This window comes from Chinchilla lanigera, unplaced genomic scaffold (assembly GCF_000276665.1).
Source record: "Chinchilla lanigera isolate Chin_1 unplaced genomic scaffold, ChiLan1.0 scaffold00135, whole genome shotgun sequence".
In the NCBI taxonomy this organism is placed as follows: Eukaryota; Metazoa; Chordata; class Mammalia; order Rodentia; family Chinchillidae; genus Chinchilla; species Chinchilla lanigera.
In genome coordinates this window covers 1,293,232-1,313,446 of record NW_004955536.1, presented here as the reverse complement: position 1 = coordinate 1,313,446, position 20,215 = coordinate 1,293,232, and the positions used below count along the sequence as shown (strand labels likewise).

General features: G+C 40.2%; 1 protein-coding gene across 2 annotated transcripts in view; it reads left to right on the top strand.

The window, feature by feature from the left end:
* The window catches only part of Gpat4 (glycerol-3-phosphate acyltransferase 4), a 46,846-nt gene that overhangs the window by 319 nt on the left and 26,312 nt on the right, over positions 1-20,215 (top strand). Inside the window, exons 1-2 of one of the 2 annotated variants that reach the window (XM_005410527.2) lie at positions 121-253; positions 15,489-16,488. In XM_005410527.2, the coding sequence (XP_005410584.1) occupies positions 16,324-16,488 (165 nt within the window). In that variant the 5' untranslated portion in view covers positions 121-253; positions 15,489-16,323. Of the gene's footprint in view, positions 1-120; positions 254-15,488; positions 16,489-20,215 lie in introns of those variants that run through there. The other variant, XM_005410526.1, reaches the window with a different exon arrangement.

The window sequence follows — 20,215 nt, the reverse complement described above, 5'->3', positions numbered from 1 at the left end:
CTGCGGAGCTGCGGTGGGCGGCGCGGGCCTGGTCACGTGGGCGCCCGCCCGGCGCCGCTCCCGGGAGGGTGCGTTCTGGGCGCTCTCCAGGTGGACGTCTCCTTCGCGGCGGGCTTTCTTCGTCTCCAAAATCTCTCGCCTGTCGGCGGGGCTCCACGCCCTCCCAGGCAACCTCCTGCCTTATTTTTAGCTTATTTGTGCACTTGCCATGGCACGGAGGGCTTCAGCCTTTGCAGTTGGGAAGTAAACGAGAGTAAGTAAGCTCGTGTGGCCGAGTTAGAGGCCGGTTCTGTTCTGTCCTGCACCGGACTCGTCACCTGTCAGCGCCGTGCCCTTTCTGTGCTTTGAGTGTTCTCCTCGGGAGCCCTGAAATCATTTGCAGTGTTTTGTTTCTGGTTCATTCTACTTCATTTTGGCTGAACTTTGAGAACTTCCCTGCTTAGTTTTGTATCTTGGGGATTCTGTCTCAACTCAAAATGGTGTGAAAAGCAGTTATACTTGAAAGACTGTGGGCAAAATCCTGAGGTACTCTTTTTTTTTTTTTGGTCTTTGAAAGCGATGTGTGTGTGTGTTTTGACTTCATATTTTGGGAAATTTGAGACAGAAGTAGGTGGGATAGTGAACCAGCCATCGTCCATCCCCAGCAACGCACCTATGGCTAACCCTGCCCCATTCGCCTTCCCATGCATTTCTTCTCCCGTGGGAGGAATTAATCCCAAGGAGAAATTAATTAATTAATTGTAATGCTGGGGCTTTCCATTGAGCTACATCTCCAGCTCTTTATTTTTTTTGTTTTGAGACAAAGTCTCAGCAAGTTGCCCAGTCTGGGCTGTAAATCTGTGATCCTCCTCCCAGAGTGTTGGGATTACAGTCATGTGCCACCGCACCTGGCTAAATTCTTTTATTTATTTTTTGATACCAGGGCTTGAACTCCGGGCTTTCCATAAGCACATGCTCTACATACCTTCAACCCTAAGGAGAGGTTCTTGATGAAAGATGAGCCCATATTTCTCAAGAATAGCTTCAGATTTAAAATAAAAATCCTAGTGTATGTTATGAAAGCCTCTTGTGTTTATAGTTGGGGCTTTTGGGAGATGATTGGTTCATGGGGACTTGATACTCCTCGGTGGGTAGTCCACCAATGAGTTTATAGCAAAATGTGATTTGGGAGGTGAAGCCTCTTTGGAGCTGTGTCATGGAAGTGTGGTGTATCTTTCTGTACCCCTTGATCACTCTGTGCTTCTCCCTGCCTTGCCACGATCTCTCTCCTCTGCTCGGCTGCCCTGCCTTGCAGTCAGCCAGCGGTGGACTGAAACCTCTAGGAACGGTGAGCCAAATAAACCTTTCCTTTTTAGAGCTGCGGGTGTCCGGTATGTCTCAAGGAAGAGAAAGTAACTAAGATAGTGTCATACACGGTTATACTGTACTTTTGTTGAAACAATCTAATACTAATAGTCTTTCAACTCAGAAGTGTATGAGTTGGAGAAAGAAGAGGATATCTAATGACCAAGCTACTGGAAAACAGGTTAAAACCAAAAGTGTTTCTGATTTCAATGAGAATTTCCAGATCATCTTAGCCAGCTTCTTTTTCTATGAGCCTTCAAAGTCCACAAAAATTCAGTTACTTTGAAGAGGCTGCACTGAGGCTGGAAGCAACATCTCCCAAGTCCGTATCCAGTTGTCTTTCTGCTCTACCATAATGCTCGTTCGTCTTTAGTTTGTTCCTTTCTGCAAAGAACTGAGAAGGCTGTGACTGAAAACCCTAACACTGATGAAGGCCATGGATGGTAAGCGTGAACTTTGCCACCAAATATCAGAATAGTGAAAGTGGAGAGTATGCCTCAAGTTATTTAAGATAAAACTTTGAAAATGATACTTTCTAATTATAGTTGTTAGGAGACAAGAATCCCTTGACCTCAGAAATACTAGATTGAGAATAAGAACAAGGTGTAAACGATTTAGATAACATTCACAGCTGTTTAATACAGTAGTTACTCAGAGGGGATGGCTGGGAATGTAGTGCAGCTCAGTGGTAGAGTGCTTCTCTGTTATTCAGAAGGCCCTTGGTTTGAATATCCGCACCACAAAAAACAAAACAGACAAACAAAACAAAGTTAATGAAGGAAATTAGAATGATTTGGAGGGCACCCTTGCTGTTCCTTTTTTTCTCTCTCTTTTACTCTTGGTACCGAGAGAACAATAGTATTCTTTTTTCAGTAGCTTTTTTTTCCCCAATCAGGTTTTTGTTTTTGTTTTTCTCCGGTACCGGGAACCGAACTCACGACCTTGCGCTTGCCAGGCAGGCGCTTTTGCCGCTGAGCTAAATCCCCAGCCCCTCCCCAATCAGATTTTATTGGTACATTTTAGATATACATAGTGATCACATTCATCATAGAGAATTTTTGCCTGTACATGATGTAACTCCCCCCTAGTCCCCTGTTCTCCTTTCAAGCCCTCTTCCCTTCCTCATTTACAAAAGCTTTGTGATATTCTTCTATAAATCCTTTTATTCCATGCACACATAAAAATCTGGACTAGATGCTTCATCAGTTAGGCTTTTTATAAAACCATGATATTAATTTCTTAGCAAACTCTATGTTGTTAAGTTCTTTCTCCCAAGAGAAGTAAACTCACAACAGCAGGAATACATCATTAGGAGACTAGGATGCAGGAATACATACATCATTAAGAGCATTGGAGTGTAGGAATACATCTAAGAACTACATCATTAGGAGACTTGTTGGAACCTCCTAGAGCATACCTGCACAAAACTAAAATGGCTCCATGTTGCTGGGCAGTAGTCTGACTAGATCATGGTCCTATAGGTGATCTTTCACTGACTGAAATAATCACTGTGCAGTATACACTGTAGTTTTGCTTATTTCCCTCTCTCCCCAAGGTGCTAGTGATGGAACCCAGAGACTCACAGCTTCTAGGCAAGGACTCTATAGTTAAGCTACACCCCCACCCTTCTTACTCTTAATAGGGTGATAGTAACCTTCTCCAAGGAGTGCTACAAACAAATCTTTGTATGTAGAATTCTGTGAGTTTACACATAAGATCATATTATTCATATGTTGTGAAATAATTGTAACTTAATGCAGTAATTGTTGTTCCCATGCAGCTGAACATTTAGCAATGGAATAACCACATTGCATTGTCATGATAAATCATTACCCCTGTGTGTGGTGTCCAGGAAAAGCCTGTGGCGAGCCTATCAGGAATCTAACCTAACTTCCTAAGTGCTTTCTACTAAAGAAACCACTTTCTCATCTGTGTGCATATCATGAAAAGTTAATCTTTTGTAAAGAAAATGTCTTGCTTTATGGAGAATATTTGAGCCTGGTTAAGCATTGAGTAAGTAGCTACAAAGTTACTTCTTCAAGTAAAGTAGAGTAGAGCTTCATTATGACGTGCATTCACCTCTGTATTATGCTCACAGGGAGACTTCACCTGAATATCATCCACTCCATGTATTCTAAGCTACATAATAGTGCTTCTGTAGTGTGATTAATATTTCTTGAGAGAATGGAGTTGGAGAGTTAGAAGGAAAGTTTTAAGTACTTGGAGTTTTCCCTAATTCCTGTAAGGTGCTTTCTCTCCTTTAAACCACATAACTGGTACACATGCCACAGCACTTGCTGGTTTGTCGCCTTTCTTAGGTACTCCAGTAATTGTATGTATGTATTGCACCTCCTTCCAAACATGAGATTTGTAGTACTAGAAATGTCTTTTATCATGAGAAATTTAACACCTACAATAAGACTCTTTTTCTTTTTTTTTTTTTTTTTTAATTTAAAAGAGCAAAAGAAGGACAGCATAGCAGTAGGGGGATTCACCGAATTACAGACCTTTCTTATGTTTTTTAAATTTGATGGTAGGTATGAAACCATGGACCTTCAGCTTGCGAAGCACACACACTACCACCGAGCTACAGCCTTAACCTTTCAAAAACAAAACAAAGCAAAACAAAATTGGTGAGGAAACTTAAATCCAGGGAAGCCCAATTAATTATACTAGGTCTTATAAACCAGAGAGTAACAGCTGTATCTAGAACTGGTAAATGTCAGAGCCACAATCGCCCCATCAAACCTAACAAGGAGCTGGGAGACCATAAGGAAGGGACCATCATGCATGAAAACCTGTGATAACTGTTAGAGACTCTGAAAACCATACCCTTGCACAAAGAGTACTAATGTGAGCATGTCTACCAAGCAACTATGTATTCAGCTTCAGGCTCACACTACCCTAGTTACTGATTCTGGTAGCCAAGGATTATATTTTATACCAATTTATGTAATCTTCCTCATTTTACCTTTCAAAACTCTTACCTGTGATCTCTCATAGCATGCATATTCCAGATTGTACTGTACTGCTCATTCTTGAATAAATTCATTAAACTTTTAGAAACCCCACTATCTTTTGTTACCTAAGTTGACAAACTTTTTTTTTTTAATTTTTATTTTTTATTTTATTTTATTTTATTTTTTTTATTTTAAAGATAAAAGGAGGGAAACATTAACAGATATACAACATTTTACAACATATCACAAGCACAATACAGACAATACAGAGTTACAAACAAAGTGGTAGGGAATTAACAATGGTGGTTGTATTACATATTGATATCTTCAAAGTGGCTTCTCATGAAAACAGATATAGACATGCAATACTGGTCAACCAAAGACTCATTGACAGTTTCTTTCAGCATAGAAATAGAAGACAGAAGAACAACCATGTTAACTATCCTGTATATACATACATACAAAATTTCTCCTTCTTTCCATTCTCTTTTCCCACATCCCAGAAGCCCTTTACTCTTCAGTGGTTTCCTATCATTTCACAGTGTCTATCATACCTCCGAGTTTAAATTAACTCTTTCAAGTTTTACACTAGTGAAACAATGCGGTGCTTGCACATGTATTAAGTTGACAAACTTAAGAAGACTTCTAGTTCTAGTTCTAAGCCCTTTCTGGATACCATTTTCTTCACATCTGTGAGGAATAGGAAGAGATAAAAAAGTTTTTATTTACTAGTTGGAAATGAATTATATAATCACCTTTAAATTTTTTTGATCAGTACTGTACTAGAAATACAAACATGTAATTTTAAATTTTGTAGTAGCTGCTTTAAAAAAAATGACATATTAATTAGCTTGGTTTAATCATCCCACAATGTGTATGTGTATCAAAACATCACATCTGAACCCCATAGATACAGTTTGTTAAGTCAGCATCTAAAAACTTGTGTGTGTAGCTTTGTGTGACTCTGAGGATGGAACCGGGGCCACATGCATGCTAGGCAAATGTTCTACCACTGAGCTATACCTCAGCCCTTAACATCTGTTTTTGTTTTGTTTTGTTTTGTTTTTTGTGAGACAGGGTCTCGCTATGTAGGATGGTCTTAAACTATGTAGCCAGGCTGATCTCGAACTCACAGTGATCCTTTTGCCTCAGCCTCCCAGTGAAATCTGTTTAAAAAGTAAACAGTTGGAAATAATTTTAATACATTTTACTTAATGCAGTTTATTCAGAATATCACTTTAGTATATAATGGTTATGAAAATAAATGAGCTCATTTGCTTGTGAATTTTCATCTCCATAGAATATTTGTAGCACATTTCAAGTGCTGCAAGAGTCACATGTGTTAGTGGCTGCTCTATTGGACTGAGTAGATCTATGTCAGTGGAATATAAGATGAAGGAGCATTTTATTTTGCTTAGTAGCGTTCATTTTTGAGGTTAGGATTTGTGGTTGTGGTCATGGATTTTTTTTTGTCATGTTTTTTATGATTCGTGTATGTGTGTGTGTAACTAAGATAATTTGAGTTTATGGAGGTTAAGTCTGATGATAAATTTTGTGTGTTTGTGATGAGACACTTTTTTATGTCAGATGATATTTCACTTTTTTCTTGAACTATCTTAAACCATTTGTAAGTGTACAGTTTAGTAATGCTTTCTCATCTTAAGTACAACTGCTTAGTCTTTGGGCAAAAACTAAAATGGTCAGCAGCAAACTAAAACTAACATAATAAATGGGCAAATAATGGGCACTTTACTAAAGAGAGGCTATGATAGCAAGTAAGCACATGAAAAGGTGCTCCATATAATTATCCATTAGGGAAATGAAAATTAGAATTATTAGGTCCCATTTCACATCCATTAGTATACCTAAAATTAAAAGCATTGGTTATATCACTGGTGGGATATCAAGTGTATATGGAGCAATTGGGATTTTTTTTTTTTTTTTTTTTGTATTGCTGGTGCGAATACAACATGGTACAACCAGTTTAAAGGGAAACTTGACAGTTTCACAAAAAGGTGAACACATCCATGCCTTGGAATTAGTCATTCCACTACAGTATCCTCTAGGTAGGTGGTGGTGAACCTATGGCATGTGTGTCACAGCTGGCTGTTTGTTGTCATTGAAAGCTCTAAAAGATTCACCATCACTGCTCTAGCTATTTATGAAGAGAAATCAAAGAATATATCCATGTTGGATAGCAGCTTTGTTTGGGGGCTGGTTGCTTTGTTGTTTTTTTTTTTGAGACAGGGTCATGCTATATAGTTCAGGCTGGCCTCAAGCTCACAGTGATCCTCTTGCCTCCGCCACCTGAGTGCTGAGTTTCAGGTGTGTGCCACCTCACCGGCAGATAGCACCTTTATAATAACTCTAAAGTGAAACCACCAGGATGCCCATCAGTAGGTGAGTGCATAAAGAAATTGTTATGTTCAGGTAAGGGAGAAGTACTGTACTTAGCACTAGAAAGGAACTGAACTGTTGATACACATGGCAACATGAGTAATTTTTTTGCATTTGTTTTTTATTGGTGTATGTTTGTAGTACATAATGTTTACAGTCATTTTAAGTAGATAAATATATATATTCTCAAAATAATTACACTGAATGAAATAAACCATGTAAGTATGTGTGTTGTTTTTAAAGAAAAAGGCCAGGAAATTCCAATTACTTATACAGTATTCATTTATGAAAGCACCAGTTTTGAAATTCGGCTATCAGAGTGGTATTCAGATTTGGTAATGAAATGTCTTGGATCTTAAAGCCCCAGCAAATCAGATTGTCCTTTTTTTTTTTTTGAGACAGGGTCTAGTTACATGGTATCAATGTAGTTCAGGCTGGCCTTGAACTCGGTGATCCCTGCCTCAGCTTCCAGATTACAATTGAGTACCACCACACCTGGCTCAGATTGACCTTTTAAAAATTGATGACCCTGAATAGCAAAATATTGTTTCCTCCTCCCACCTCATCCCCCAGCTTCAAGAGACTGTTACATTGTTTGGAGTGAACTTGATGTACTGTGCTACTTATTATCCTGTGCTAATTTCAAGTGAGATGTCAATGACCAAGACCCTGAAAACTGACCACATTCTGTGTTCCTTCTAGTGAGCTGAGTCATTCTTTGGCTAGTTATACCGTAGTTGTATCTTGGATGATTTATTTTATCCATGTTTGATTTCTGTCAAACTGTGTATATTTGCAGTTTTTCAGGTTCACTTCAGCCTAGTAGCTGTGAGTGCTGCTCTGTCCTTTTAGAAACACTCTTCTTACTGAGCAGCAGCATCCAATTCAAGCAAATCTTTTATTTATATTTTATTTTATTTTACTTTATTTTATTTTATTTTTGAGACAGGGCCTTGCTATGTAGTTTAGGCTGACCTTAAACTCACTATGTAGTCCGGACTAGTATTGAATTCTCAATGATTTTCCTGCCTCAGCCTCACAGGTGCTGGCATTACAGGCATATGACACCACAACCAGCTCAAGCAAATTCTGGAAACACTTAACATTAAATTCATCCTGCACACATTTTCCTTTGTGCCTGCACATGCATGTTTGTTTAATCATGTTTGTATCGTATGAGCAGTGGGGTGTTTGGTGTATCTGTGTCTGGACAGAGTGAGCTAGGAAAGATGGATAGCTTTTCTCTGAAGTGTAACCCACCCCAGAGCTAATGAGTAGTCAGCTGGAATATAGAAAGACCACTGGGCTGTTCTGCTTCTGTGTCAATCCTGCTGAAGTTACTGGCCAGTTCTGTTACTTGTTCCAGTCATTTTACCCTTCAAGACTCAGTTACTTGAATCATAAACTGAAGAGGTTGGACTAGAATTTTTAGTGATCAACTGTTAAGATTGTGGTTTGTCATTTTACAATTGCTGCTCCTTTATAGTAATAGTTGTACTGTCTATTCTTTGAGCACCTATGCCAGGCACTGTATTGGTAGCTTGATCTGCATTATCATGTTCAGTATTCACAACACCATGGGATGCATAGTATTCTAGTATTACAGGTGAGAAAATTGAAGCATGGGACATTACTATCCTGAGGTCGCACAGCTAGAAAGTAATGGAGACTGATTTTGAATGCAGCTTGTCCTATTCTGTGTGTTTAACCATTGTGCTTTATTGCTTTTGGTATTTCACAATTGGCATTTCACAATTTTAAGTAAAGACGTGAACAAAAGTCTTGTTTTAGGAAGAGAGACTTCTGGCTTAATCAGTATAATACATCTTCCACTCTGCAGAATCCAGATGGAGATGAATGTCCCCTAAACAGGGACACCCCTCCCCCCACTACTGGGATTGAACCCAAGACCTCTCTGATGCTAGGCAAGCATTCTGTCACTGAGCTACATCCCAGCCCAGCCCATTCTTTGTGAACAACACATCTATCTATTTATCTGTCTATCTATCATTTAAGTTCATGAACTTAATTTCACCGTTCTGGTCACAACCCAAATTGGACAAGAACTAAATCAAATTTCCCCATAAGATCATTAAACCTAGCCATTGAATTTGATTCAGTGGTTCTTATCCAGTTCTTATCCAGTTAGATTTGTGACCAGAATCGTGAAAAGAATTAAGTTCATGAACGAATATAGCTCTATGTATAGAGGGATGATGGGAATCAACCCTAGAGACTTTAAATAAAATAGTTCTGCTTAGATGCAAATGATATGACTATACAGCGTTCAGTTTAGTGGTTTTTATTGCTTTCACAGGTATATGTAGCCATCACCACAGTCAATTTTAGAACATTTTCATCACCTCAGGAAAAAACCACTCCCATATCTCTCCATTCTCCCTATCCTAAGCAACCACTTACCTACTTTTTGTCCCTAGATTTTCCAATTGCATATAAGTAGAATCTTTTGTGACTGACTTCTTTCACTTAACATTCTATTTGCAAGGTTCATTCATGTTGTAATGTAAATCAGCATTTCATTTTATTTTGTAGCCAAATAATAATCCATTGTGTGGATATACCATGTGTATCATTGTCAATTCATGCTTTAAGCACTCTTGTGTATCTTTATTTTGTGCAAACCATCATTTTTATTTCTTTTGGGTAGGTAAGTAGGAGTGGAATTGCTAGGTCATATGGTAACTATGTTTAACCATTTTCTAAACATACCTGAACTATCTTACATTCCCACCAGAGCTCTATGAGTGTGTGTGTTTGTGTGTGTGTGTATGTGTATGTGTGTGTGTATTAGAGAGCTAACCCAGGTCGATGTACATACTAAACATGTGCTGTACCACTGAGCTGCACCTTCACCCAAATGTTAGGGTTGAATTCTCCACACTGAACATAACACCATGGCCCTTGCCTCAGGATATCCACAGAAGACTGCATTTCCTATGGGATAGACAGCATGATTGGGTGGGTCCTTCAGTTTTCATGGTCCTGTGTGGCAGTTAAATCCTCTCACCAGCTCTCTTAACGTACTTCCAATTTGTCTATACTCCTTTCTCTTTTTTAGTTTCTTAGGGTAGAGGACTAGATGCATTTTACTTAGGAATATTTGTGGTCATAATTGTTTTTTTTTTCAGTTTCCACTGGTTATTTGCTGAGTTAATTGGTGATACGCCTTAACACAATGTCTGGTTACACATTAAAATCACCTTTTTCTTAAAAACAAATCCAGATGTTTTTCTTCTGATTCAGTATCTGTCTTGTGGGTTTTTTTGCAATTACAAGTAGTCCTATAGAGTAGGCATGAGGGAACTGTTGACGTATTTTGAAGCAGTTTGAGGGGTAAGAAGTGGTTAAAGAGCATGGACTTAGAGGCAGGCATTTGGCCTAATCCTGCTTGACCACCAAGTTGGTAGCCCTGTGACCCCTGGGAAACTGACTTAATCTTCTGAGCCTCGTATACTTAGTATTTTCCCACCCCCAGAGATTCTGATTTATGTCATATAGCCCATATGATTCAGATGTGGATCCTGGATGGGCAATCAGCGTACCAGTGATGGCTCGAGAATGGTCTGTCTGTCTTCTAAGCCCACACTGCTTGTATCCCTGCCAACTCTGCACAGGTATTTACTGTATTGACACAGAACTACTGTGACAGCATCTTAGGCTTTGCTTTTGCATTCATACCGCATACTTGGGGCTGGGGATTTAGCTCAGCGGCAAAAGCGCCTGCCTGGCAAGCGCAAGGTCGTGAGTTCGGTTCCTGGTACCGGAGAAAAACAAAAAAACAAACAAACATACCGCATACTTACCCTCTTTAAGCCTTGAGCATTTATTTTTCCTGATTTCTACAGAGGTTTTGTTTTCTCGCAGTGTGCTCTGCAGACACTGGCCTGGCTTTATTTTGTATTTCCCCCCTCCCTTACACTTGGTATTTATTCTGGATATTTATAACCATTTAGATCAAGAATATCACCCCAAAGCCTCATGTGACCATGTGGGGCTTTTGGAAGGTGATTGGATCACAGTTACTCTACTGAGCAGTGGATTATTCCACACAAGTTCATAGCTGAATGTGCTGTTAGGAGCTGGGATCTGGCTGGAATGGGGGGGGCGGGACACTGTGGGGATGACCTGGAAGGGTGTGTCTCCCTCCCCGAATCTTCCCTTCCCTGTCTGCTTCCTGGCTGCCATGACTTGAGCAACTCTCCTGCTGTTCCCATCCAACATGGTGTTTCTGCCTTGGAGCTAGCAGACTGTGGACTTTTACATCTTACAACCAAGAGCCAAAGTAAACCTCTCTTTAAGTTGGGCATGTCGAGTGTTTTGTCCCATCTAATCAGGATTGTTTCTTAAAGCCATGGATATAGAGAGGCATATACATACCTCTCTTTTCTTTTTAACAGAGGGATAATTGTAATAGTCTGTTGTGTCCTCCATTGATGGACGTTGTTCTTTCAATATTACAAACAATGGGGCAGTTAGTAGGTTTTCTAACCTTGGCATCTGGGGCAAGATTTTTTTTTTATTTTTTGGTGGTACTGGGGATTGAATCTAGGCCCTTTGCACTGAACCGCTCCAGCCATTTTATTTATTTTTAAATTTGAGACAGCATCTTACTAAGTGACTGTGTTGCCCAGACTGGGCTCAAACGTGTGGTCCTCCTGCCCTACCTCCCAGAGTGCTGGAATTAGCAGCATGGGCTACCACAACCAGACAGATGAGTCTTTGTTGTGGAGCTGCCTTACTAGTTGTTTAGCATTGTCTCAGCCCTCTAGGTACTGGATACTGATAGCATTGCCATTCCTAGTTGTGACAACTAAAAATATCTGCAGGCATTGCCCATGGGGGTCAGAAATGACCCCAGGTCGAAAGCACTACTTCAGTGTATCCTTAGCATAAATTTCTATAAATGGAATTGTTGGATCTCAGGTTATATGTTTTTAACCTGAGATAATGGTTGTACGTATTGATGGCTTTGCTGAATTGTTTCCATAGAGGCTATACCATGTTACACAGCAGTCTGTAGTATTTGAGGATATTTTATTATTGTCACCAATACAGTGGCGTATCATGTTTTTTTTGCCATGTAGGGTTAATTCATATGTCTGTTTTGTAGCTAACCTTTTTATTCATCACTTACCACTTGCTAAGCACATTGTAATTTTTGGTTTGTGGATTTTGTATTTTATGTCCTACTGTGAAATCCTTTTCTCTCTAAGCCATCATAAAGTTTGGTGCCCAGAACTGAAGACAGTCCTCAGGACTTCTTACCCTGATGAAATGATAAGATGTACCATCTAATATCGGACAAGCATGTACTTGGTGTGCTTTTAAAATGCCTGTGTTCCTGTGTGGCCTAAGCATGTCTTTTTGATAAAAAGAACATGGTTAGAAAGCTTTTTGGCTTAGCATGTGGCATTTCTGTGGACATACATATCCTGGCAGTCTTTGTCTTCTAAGTTAGAATGTGTCAAAGGACAGGTAGCTGAAAAGTTTTGGTTCTGTAATTGGAAATGGTAATAGTGTTTGCCATGAACCTTATGATGGGATCAGAACTAGTATAGAGGACCTGAATTAAGTTAAATTGCTCTTATTTGATTCTTCGTGTAGGCATGTTTGAACCACTAAATATCTAACCCCTAACACAGTTTCCAGCTCATATTGATTGCCTAATGGATAGTTGTTGAATTAATGATCTGTTCAGTCCCAGAACTGAGACCCCAAGGCTCAACCTTGCCATTCATTGGGTTGAAGAGTTTAGTTGGCTTAGCAGTGGGCTCCAGCATCTTCCCAGGATGAAGACATCTTCCTTCCTAGCAGGCTTAGAACTAGTTGGTGTTTCTGTTTTTCTCTGGAGCACAGGTTCTTGAAGGAACTTTGGGCCACATAAATCTGTGAGTTTGGCCGGAAGCCAACTGTGGAAGTTGAGCAGATGAGTAGATTTCCCTTTGAATTAATGGCCACCCTACCTCACACTTTGAAGAGGTCCTGGTTAAAATTACTTGAGGCACAGTGAGATCCTTCCCTATACGAGCAGTTATGCAGAAATTATGGTTTGATTGTGTTCCGATGTGAGCAGTTTTTTGGTATTTTTAGAGATCAAAGTCTATTGAAAAGGCCATAAAACACCAGATACCTCTGGCTTTGATGGTTTTTCTACTGATGCCCGAAAATGTTTGGACAGTTATTTGATTTTTGCTGTTTGCATGCTGTTTCCTTTACTTCTAAGAATTAAGGTGAGGATTAGTGTTGGCTCAGTAACTTGTTTGGTTAGTCAGATGTTCCGTTTGGGAGATTTCAGGGGGTGGGGGTGGGACCAGGGGAGAAGTCACCTCTGAGGGAGGAGAGAACAGAACTGGGTCATGTGTCAGACAGTAAATATTTTAGGTTTTGCAGCCATGGTCTCTTTCACATATTCCTTTGTTTTTCACATCTCTTTAAAGATGTAGAAACAAGGCTCGGGTTACATAGCTCAGTGGTAGAATTCTTGCTGATATGTCATATGTCAGAGGCCCTTGTACCACAAAAAAGCAAACTCAAAATGATGCCTAGCTTGGTAGCCTTATAAAAGAGGCCATAGTGAGGGTTGCCCCCCCCACACGCAGGTTGTGGTTTGCCAACCCTTGAACTCAGTGAAGAAATTAGCCTGTTGCTACATGTGTTTACTTTACTGTTTCAGGGACATGAACCCAGAATAACCCTGGGAATTCTCAATTGATTGTGATCCAAAGAAGAGCGGTCCAAACTTTGGTTTGTGGGGTCATACTAGCCTTTGTGACAGTCACCTTGGATTTGTGGAAATTAGGGTGACCTTGGCCAGTAGAACAGACGGTTCTTGCTGCATTTCCTGTGGGAATGCTGGCCAAGGGGAGCAGGAGGCCAGGAATGGGTGAGTGGAGTGAAGGTATGGCCCTAGGAGGTCGCAGGGGCTTGATAGGCAAACAGAATATGGTCACAGACTCCTATTGCTTTGGAATGTAGCTAGAATCTGGCATGTACTGTGAGTTTGGCCAGTTCATAAGAGTGAAAGAGCACATCTGTACCTTGAATTCTGAGAACCCTGCATTCCAGTGTACCCGAGTCCAGATCTGCCTTGTGGTTTTTCTCTCATCATAAGAAACTCTGCAGAGCAGGGCAGGTGTGAGGGAAATATTGATTCATTTCAAGGTAATTTGGGAGATAGAAAGGCATAGTAGTCAATAAGCATGGGCTCAGAGATAGGCACTTGTCCCAAGTCCTGTTCCGCCCACTTAATTGCTGTGTGACCCTAGAAAATTTACTTTATCTTCAAAACCTCAGTATTCTTACCTCTAAATGGCAGTGGTAAGAGTAACTCCACCAAAGTTGTGCGAATTGAGGACTGTGTAAAAGGCTTACTAGTCTGTCGTATATTAAGCATTCAGTAAATGTTTGCAGTAATAACGATAATGTGATAGTGGAAGAAGTGGGGAGGAACTAGTGTTTGTGACTCAGTGCCACAGACATATCATGTCCTGGTTGAGCATTTGACCACTAGCTGAGTTGGGAGCATGTTGAGAGCAGTGCAGAACTGTATCTGTGTCTGCACCTCTTCGTTTCCTGATTTGGAAAGTGAAGATAATACAAGTTGACATGTTGGAGTTAACCAAATGAGGTAACATGTTTTTTATAAAGTATTGGACAAAATTTAAGGTAAAGTCGATATCTATTCAGTTTCTTGAATTTGTACATGCACTGGGACAGAACCAGGAGGTGAATGATGTGAGCCAGAATATTTTGCTAGGATCTGGGGATGTAGCTTAGTGGTTGAGTGTTTGCCTAGCATGTGCAAGGTTCTAGATTTGATTCCCCAGCACCTTGGGGGAAAACCCAGAGACTGAACAGGATGCACCAAATTTACAGTTTGTGTAGATTGTGATTTGGAATGAGTACTATAAAATTGGAATGTCAATTCTATCAGAATGCCTTCTTAAGTAGCTAATATGGGAAGATAGGCCAAAGAGGCTTAATCTCTGTGGAGGAAATGTGATCATATCATGCAAAATTAAAAATGTATATTTCCTTTTCCCCTGAAATTCCATTTCTAACAATTTGTCCTGGAAATATATTTGCCATGTGCATTTTTATACTAAATTATATATGCATGTGCTTACTCGTTACATTGTTTATAATGACAAAAAAGTGGAACTACCAGTATGTAGCCTTAGGAGACTGATTACCTCAGTCCTGGTACATTCTTATAGCTAAACACTATGTGTCTGCAGAATGCAGGAACTCTGTGTGTGCTGATGGAACTCTTTTCCAAGACTGGTTAAGATAAAGCAACAAAATGAAAAGCAAAGTGAAGAACAACATGCGTTGTATGCCATCCTTGTTGCCAGGCTGGTGGCAGGAAGGGAGGAACAACTGTGAATTTCTTGTCAAAGCAGAGATTATTTGGGGAAGGATAATGTGGTGGCTTCTGTGGAGGAAAACGTCTGAGTATCTTGGGGATGGATAAGAGGGAGATTCGTGTTTTATAGATTTGCCTTTTTTTCCTTTGAAACATGTCTTACAGACACACATTTATTCAGAATGTCGGAATGGCCACAGTTCCTATCATTGGAGTTGAAAAGTATATGAAACATACTGTGTTTCCTCCCACACCTGTTTCTGGTCCCTTTGACCTTGATGGCTTGAGAAGCTGGCCTCACTGTAGGCTTACTCTGAAGCAGCCCTCGCCTCCCACACACAAAGCACGTTGATATTGCTCTTGATTTGTGTGACTGACAGTGTTTCTGTTTCCACCCCCAGCTCTGGCAGCATGTAAACAACCTTTTGCCAAGAACCCAGGTCACCACTGAGCAGGGGGCCTTGAGGGAGAAGAGTATCAGGAGGACACCAATGCCAGGCGCGTCCGGTATTACACTCACTGCAAGCAGCATGCCGCACTTCATGCCAGCCCCTGTGTCCTGGCAAAGGCTGGGGCTCTCCAGGTAGGAGGGTCCTGGGGCAGCAGCACCAGGAGCCTCTCAGGAAAGAATGGGGCCAGATACGAACTCTCTACAGTGAACATAGTTTTCAGCTTATGCAAGAATTTTAAGAAAACAATTATTTAATTTGCATATAATCACTTCAGAAGCCTTCTGTGTGATTGCCGGCAGTCAACCCCCCTACAGGAGTTATCAGGAATTTTCTGGCACCCAGGTGAACTCTTCTTGGTACTTTTGGCAATACAGATCTGCTGGGCAGACTTATCTGCTGAATGCTCCGAGGCAGGAAAAAGAGTAAAACCTCTGGAAAGAGCGTCAGGAAAGCTGAACAGAGACCCCCTGTCTCGCCTCCCACTTGCACAGAAACTCAGCCTGGGCTTGGATGCTGTTACCTGAAGACTCCTGCAGTGTTCACCACAAAGTCCATCTGTTCTGGGGAGATAGGTGTTTTGGGGCTGCCTCTTGTGGCCCTTTTCTCTTGTCATTCTACCCCCATGCCTTCTATGCAGGCAGTTGAATGACGTGAACTTTAGGATGGAGTTTGGTACCCGTGAAAGACTGACTTCCTTTCCTAGGCTGGTGCTGTTGGAAAGGGCCACCTGAAGGCTGTGTTTGTGTGTGGGAAGAAAGGCACTGCCTGGCTGGGATCCTCCACCATGTTCCTGTTGCTGCCTTTTGATAGCCTGATTGTCAACCTTCTGGGCATCTCCCTGACCGTCCTCTTCACTCTCCTGCTTGTTTTCATCATAGTCCCTGCCATTTTTGGAGTGTCCTTTGGTATCCGAAAGCTCTACATGAAAACATTGTTAAAAATCTTTGCGGTGAGTTGTGCTGCTATGGTAGGTTGCTTCACAGAGAGCAGTGTTCGTAGCAGAGAGTTATTCTTACCCGGCTGGTGGTTATGTCACTATTGGTTGTAGAGAAAGCTGGAAGAATGGGAAGTGGCATCTAGTAAAAAGAATAACTAAACTTGTACGTTTGAAAGCCTGCAGCAGTCTTTCTCATTGGGCTAAATCTACCTGTTTATTTGATTCATGCTGAACAAGGGGACCTATTCCATGACACCATGGCTTACCTGCTTATTTCACAGAGAGAATGGGCTTAGAAGTAGTCCTGTCAGACTCTGCCTCTTATATAACAGGTAGTGTGGCACACTGCTGCCACCAGTGTGTATTCTTACTCACGAGCCTTTTGTCTCCTTCATACATTTTTCTAAAGTAGGTTTGTTGCATTTCAGACAAAATGAACTAACAGAAAAGGACATGCTGGTCATTTTCTGAAAGAGAGAGGATAATTTTTGAATATATTTTAGAATTTGCATAATTGTGTCATTAAATAGAACTGAGTGCATTATAAAGAAAACATGGGAATTGCTTCCCCGAAGTTGGTCTGTGCCACAAGATTTAATATCTAGGCAGAGATTTGGTAGTTTAGTTGAAATGTCTATTTTCAGTAGTCATCAAATCTTCAAGAACTCTTGGTTTTTTGAGACAGGATCTTACTATATAGTTCGAACTGGCCTTAAACTCACTATGTAGCCCAGGGTAGCCTCAAACTCCCCTGCCTCAGCCTCCCAGGTGCTGGGGTTGCAGGTATGCACCACCATGCCTGGCAGGAATTCTTTTCCACATTTGAAACCATGTGTAATTTTGAGAAATGCACCTATAATGGTAAAAATAATAGCTTTACTTCATATGGTATCGTACAGGTTTTTTTTGTTTCGTTTTTTTGACAGTGCTGAGGATCTGATAACCTGTGACCTTCTAATGCTTGGCAGGTGCTCTACCACTGAGCTATATTCCTGTCTTAGAGTTTTTTAGAACAATTGTTTTCACTTTCCTTTGGTTCCTTAGAATTTTGTTGGTAGACAGGATAAATAATCTACATTTTATCAACGAAGAAAAAGATTTAGATTAAGTGAAGTATAAGAAAGTTATATTACCATAGGAAATATTTACATCTGTGGCATAAATTGTGGGCTTTATCTTTTTTGCCACTTAATATGTTGATAAGAATAATTCTTTCCCACATTTAAAAAAATTGAGGTGAAATTGACAGGACATAAAATTCACAGTGTGTTATCAACCAGCAACTGTCCCATACAATTATTGTCACTTCGGAAGGAAGCCCTTACTCAGAAGTTAGTGCCTAGTTGCATTTTGTCTGTGGATTTACCTATTCTGGATATTTCATATCAATAGAATTATATAAAATGTGCCCCTTTTTTGTGGCTTTCAGCTAACATAACTTTCTGAGGGTAGGGGGTTGGTACTGAGGCTTGAGCCCATGGCTTTTGCTCTGGGTATGAGGTACATAACAAACTGTTTTAAGACAAGGTCTTTCTAAGTCACCAAGTTGCCCATGCTAAGCTCAAATTTACAGTCTTCCTTCCTCAACCTCCCAGAGTATTGGGATTACAGGCATGTGCCACCAGACTTGCCTTAACATTGTTAAGGTTTGTATCAATTATTTCATGCACGTTCACATGTGTGGGTGTTTGAATAATAGCCCATGGTGTGTGACCATAATTTGCTTACCTGTTCATCCACTGATTGACACTGGTAGGTTGTTTCTGCCTTCTGGCTGTGGTGAATAGTGCTGTTAGGGAGGTATGTATTTGATTACCAGTTTTTAAGAGAACAATTTTTGAGCACTACTCATGATGGTCCCTGGATTTATGGGTATCTAGTCTTCTCTCCTCAGTAAGCTGGAGATCAGCAGCATGGGTATTACCTAGGAGCTGGATGAAAATAAAGATCTCAGACCCCCTGTAGACCTACTGAATTAGAATTTGCATTTTAGCAACATAGAAGTGATTCATTCACACATTAAAATCTGAATAGTAGTTGGTCTTTGGATTGGCTATTTTACTAATACAGTTTTTATTTTAATTAATCAGGAAAGGGGATTTCTGTATTTCAGATTCAAGAAAGTCTTTAACAACACAGGATCCCTATGGACAATATAATTTAATATCTATGCCCACCTATACTAAGACAAAATTAGTGGAATAACTGTCAAATTTTTAGGAGACAAGAATGATATCTAGCTTGCATTCAGTTTTATACAAGGGATTAATTCATGAACCTATAGAATTTTTTTTTTTTTTTTTTTGAGATGGTCTCAATGTAAATTCAGGGTGGCCTTGAATTCACTGTGTAGTCCAGGCTGGCCTCAAACTCGCTGCACTCCTGCTTCAGCCTCCCAGGTGCTGGGATTATAGGTGCGTGTCACCACATGCAGCAGAAATAGTCATTTTTAAAACGGAATACATAACAATTTTGAGCCTAAGGTTCTCTCCTGTAGTACTTAATATTTAACTTGGATGACACTGGGTAGGGCAGAAGGTTTAGAATCTATTTTATATTTCTTACCCTATTTTGAAAATGTTTCTCCAAAATTAATATTTTAAAGCTAATAGCCAAGTAAATCTTTCTTACGACTGTATTTTTAAAATGTATGTATTTGTAACTTTTACTGTAGATTATAATGATACAATGGAAAATATAAATATTTACTGTTGGGCCAGCCTGTGGGGCATGTAATCTTAATTCATCAGTGTACTTGCAGGCCAGATCCTGAAAATAACTGGTTTAGGTCACAGTGATTTAGAAGTGTTAGTGAAGTTGCCAGTGTATTTGTAACCTCAAGATTAAGAATTTCAGTAAATAGGGGCTAGGAATGTGGGTCAACAATGCAAAAGAAGTTTTCAAAAAATAGATTTATACCCCTTACTTCCTAGGCACCAAAAGGCTTCATTCAGCACAGCCCATTTGTAGATCATGCCATGCTGTGAGCTGCACAGTTGCAAGATGGCTATATGCTGCAGTAAGGGGTGGGCTGCTGAAAGGACTAATCCATACCAGCAAGGGCATAGGTTGGTTCTGGAAGAGGGTCAGATTTAATTTCACCTGTTTCTTCTCTGAGTTGATCTTAATGGACAGAAAGAAGAGTACTACATTTATCAGTGGTAATACAAGTTGGTGCCAGGCCTAAGAAAAGTGTCCTCATATCTGTCAATATATCTAAAATGCACCTGGACTTGTAGGTATTTGTGTAAACTTTTTTAAATTGAGGAATGTCTTAGTTAATATGGGCTGCAGTAACAACTATCATAGACTGAGTGATCTGCAAAAAACAAATTTGTTTCTCAAAGTTCTGGAGGCTGACGTCTGAGGTTAAGGTGCTGGGTAGGAGATGGGATTCCGTGTCTGGTGAGGCCAGCTTCCTGGTTCACAGACGTTAGTCTTCTCTCTCTCCTCCAGTGGTACAAGGGATGAGAGCTTCCTTTTGTGAGGGCCCTTACCCATTTCTGAGGGCTCCACCTCTGTGATTTTATTACCACCCAAAGACCTAACATCCTAGTATTATCACACTGGGGATTCAACATAAGAATTTGGGGGGAAGTAAACTTTAGTCCATAGGAAGGAGAGACCTTTATTTTACCTTTTTTAGTTTCTTCCACTTTTTACTAAATTGGAATGATATAAATAATTTTGGACCTAGAAGAAAGCTCAGAGATTTTTTTTTTTTTTTTTTTTTTTTTTT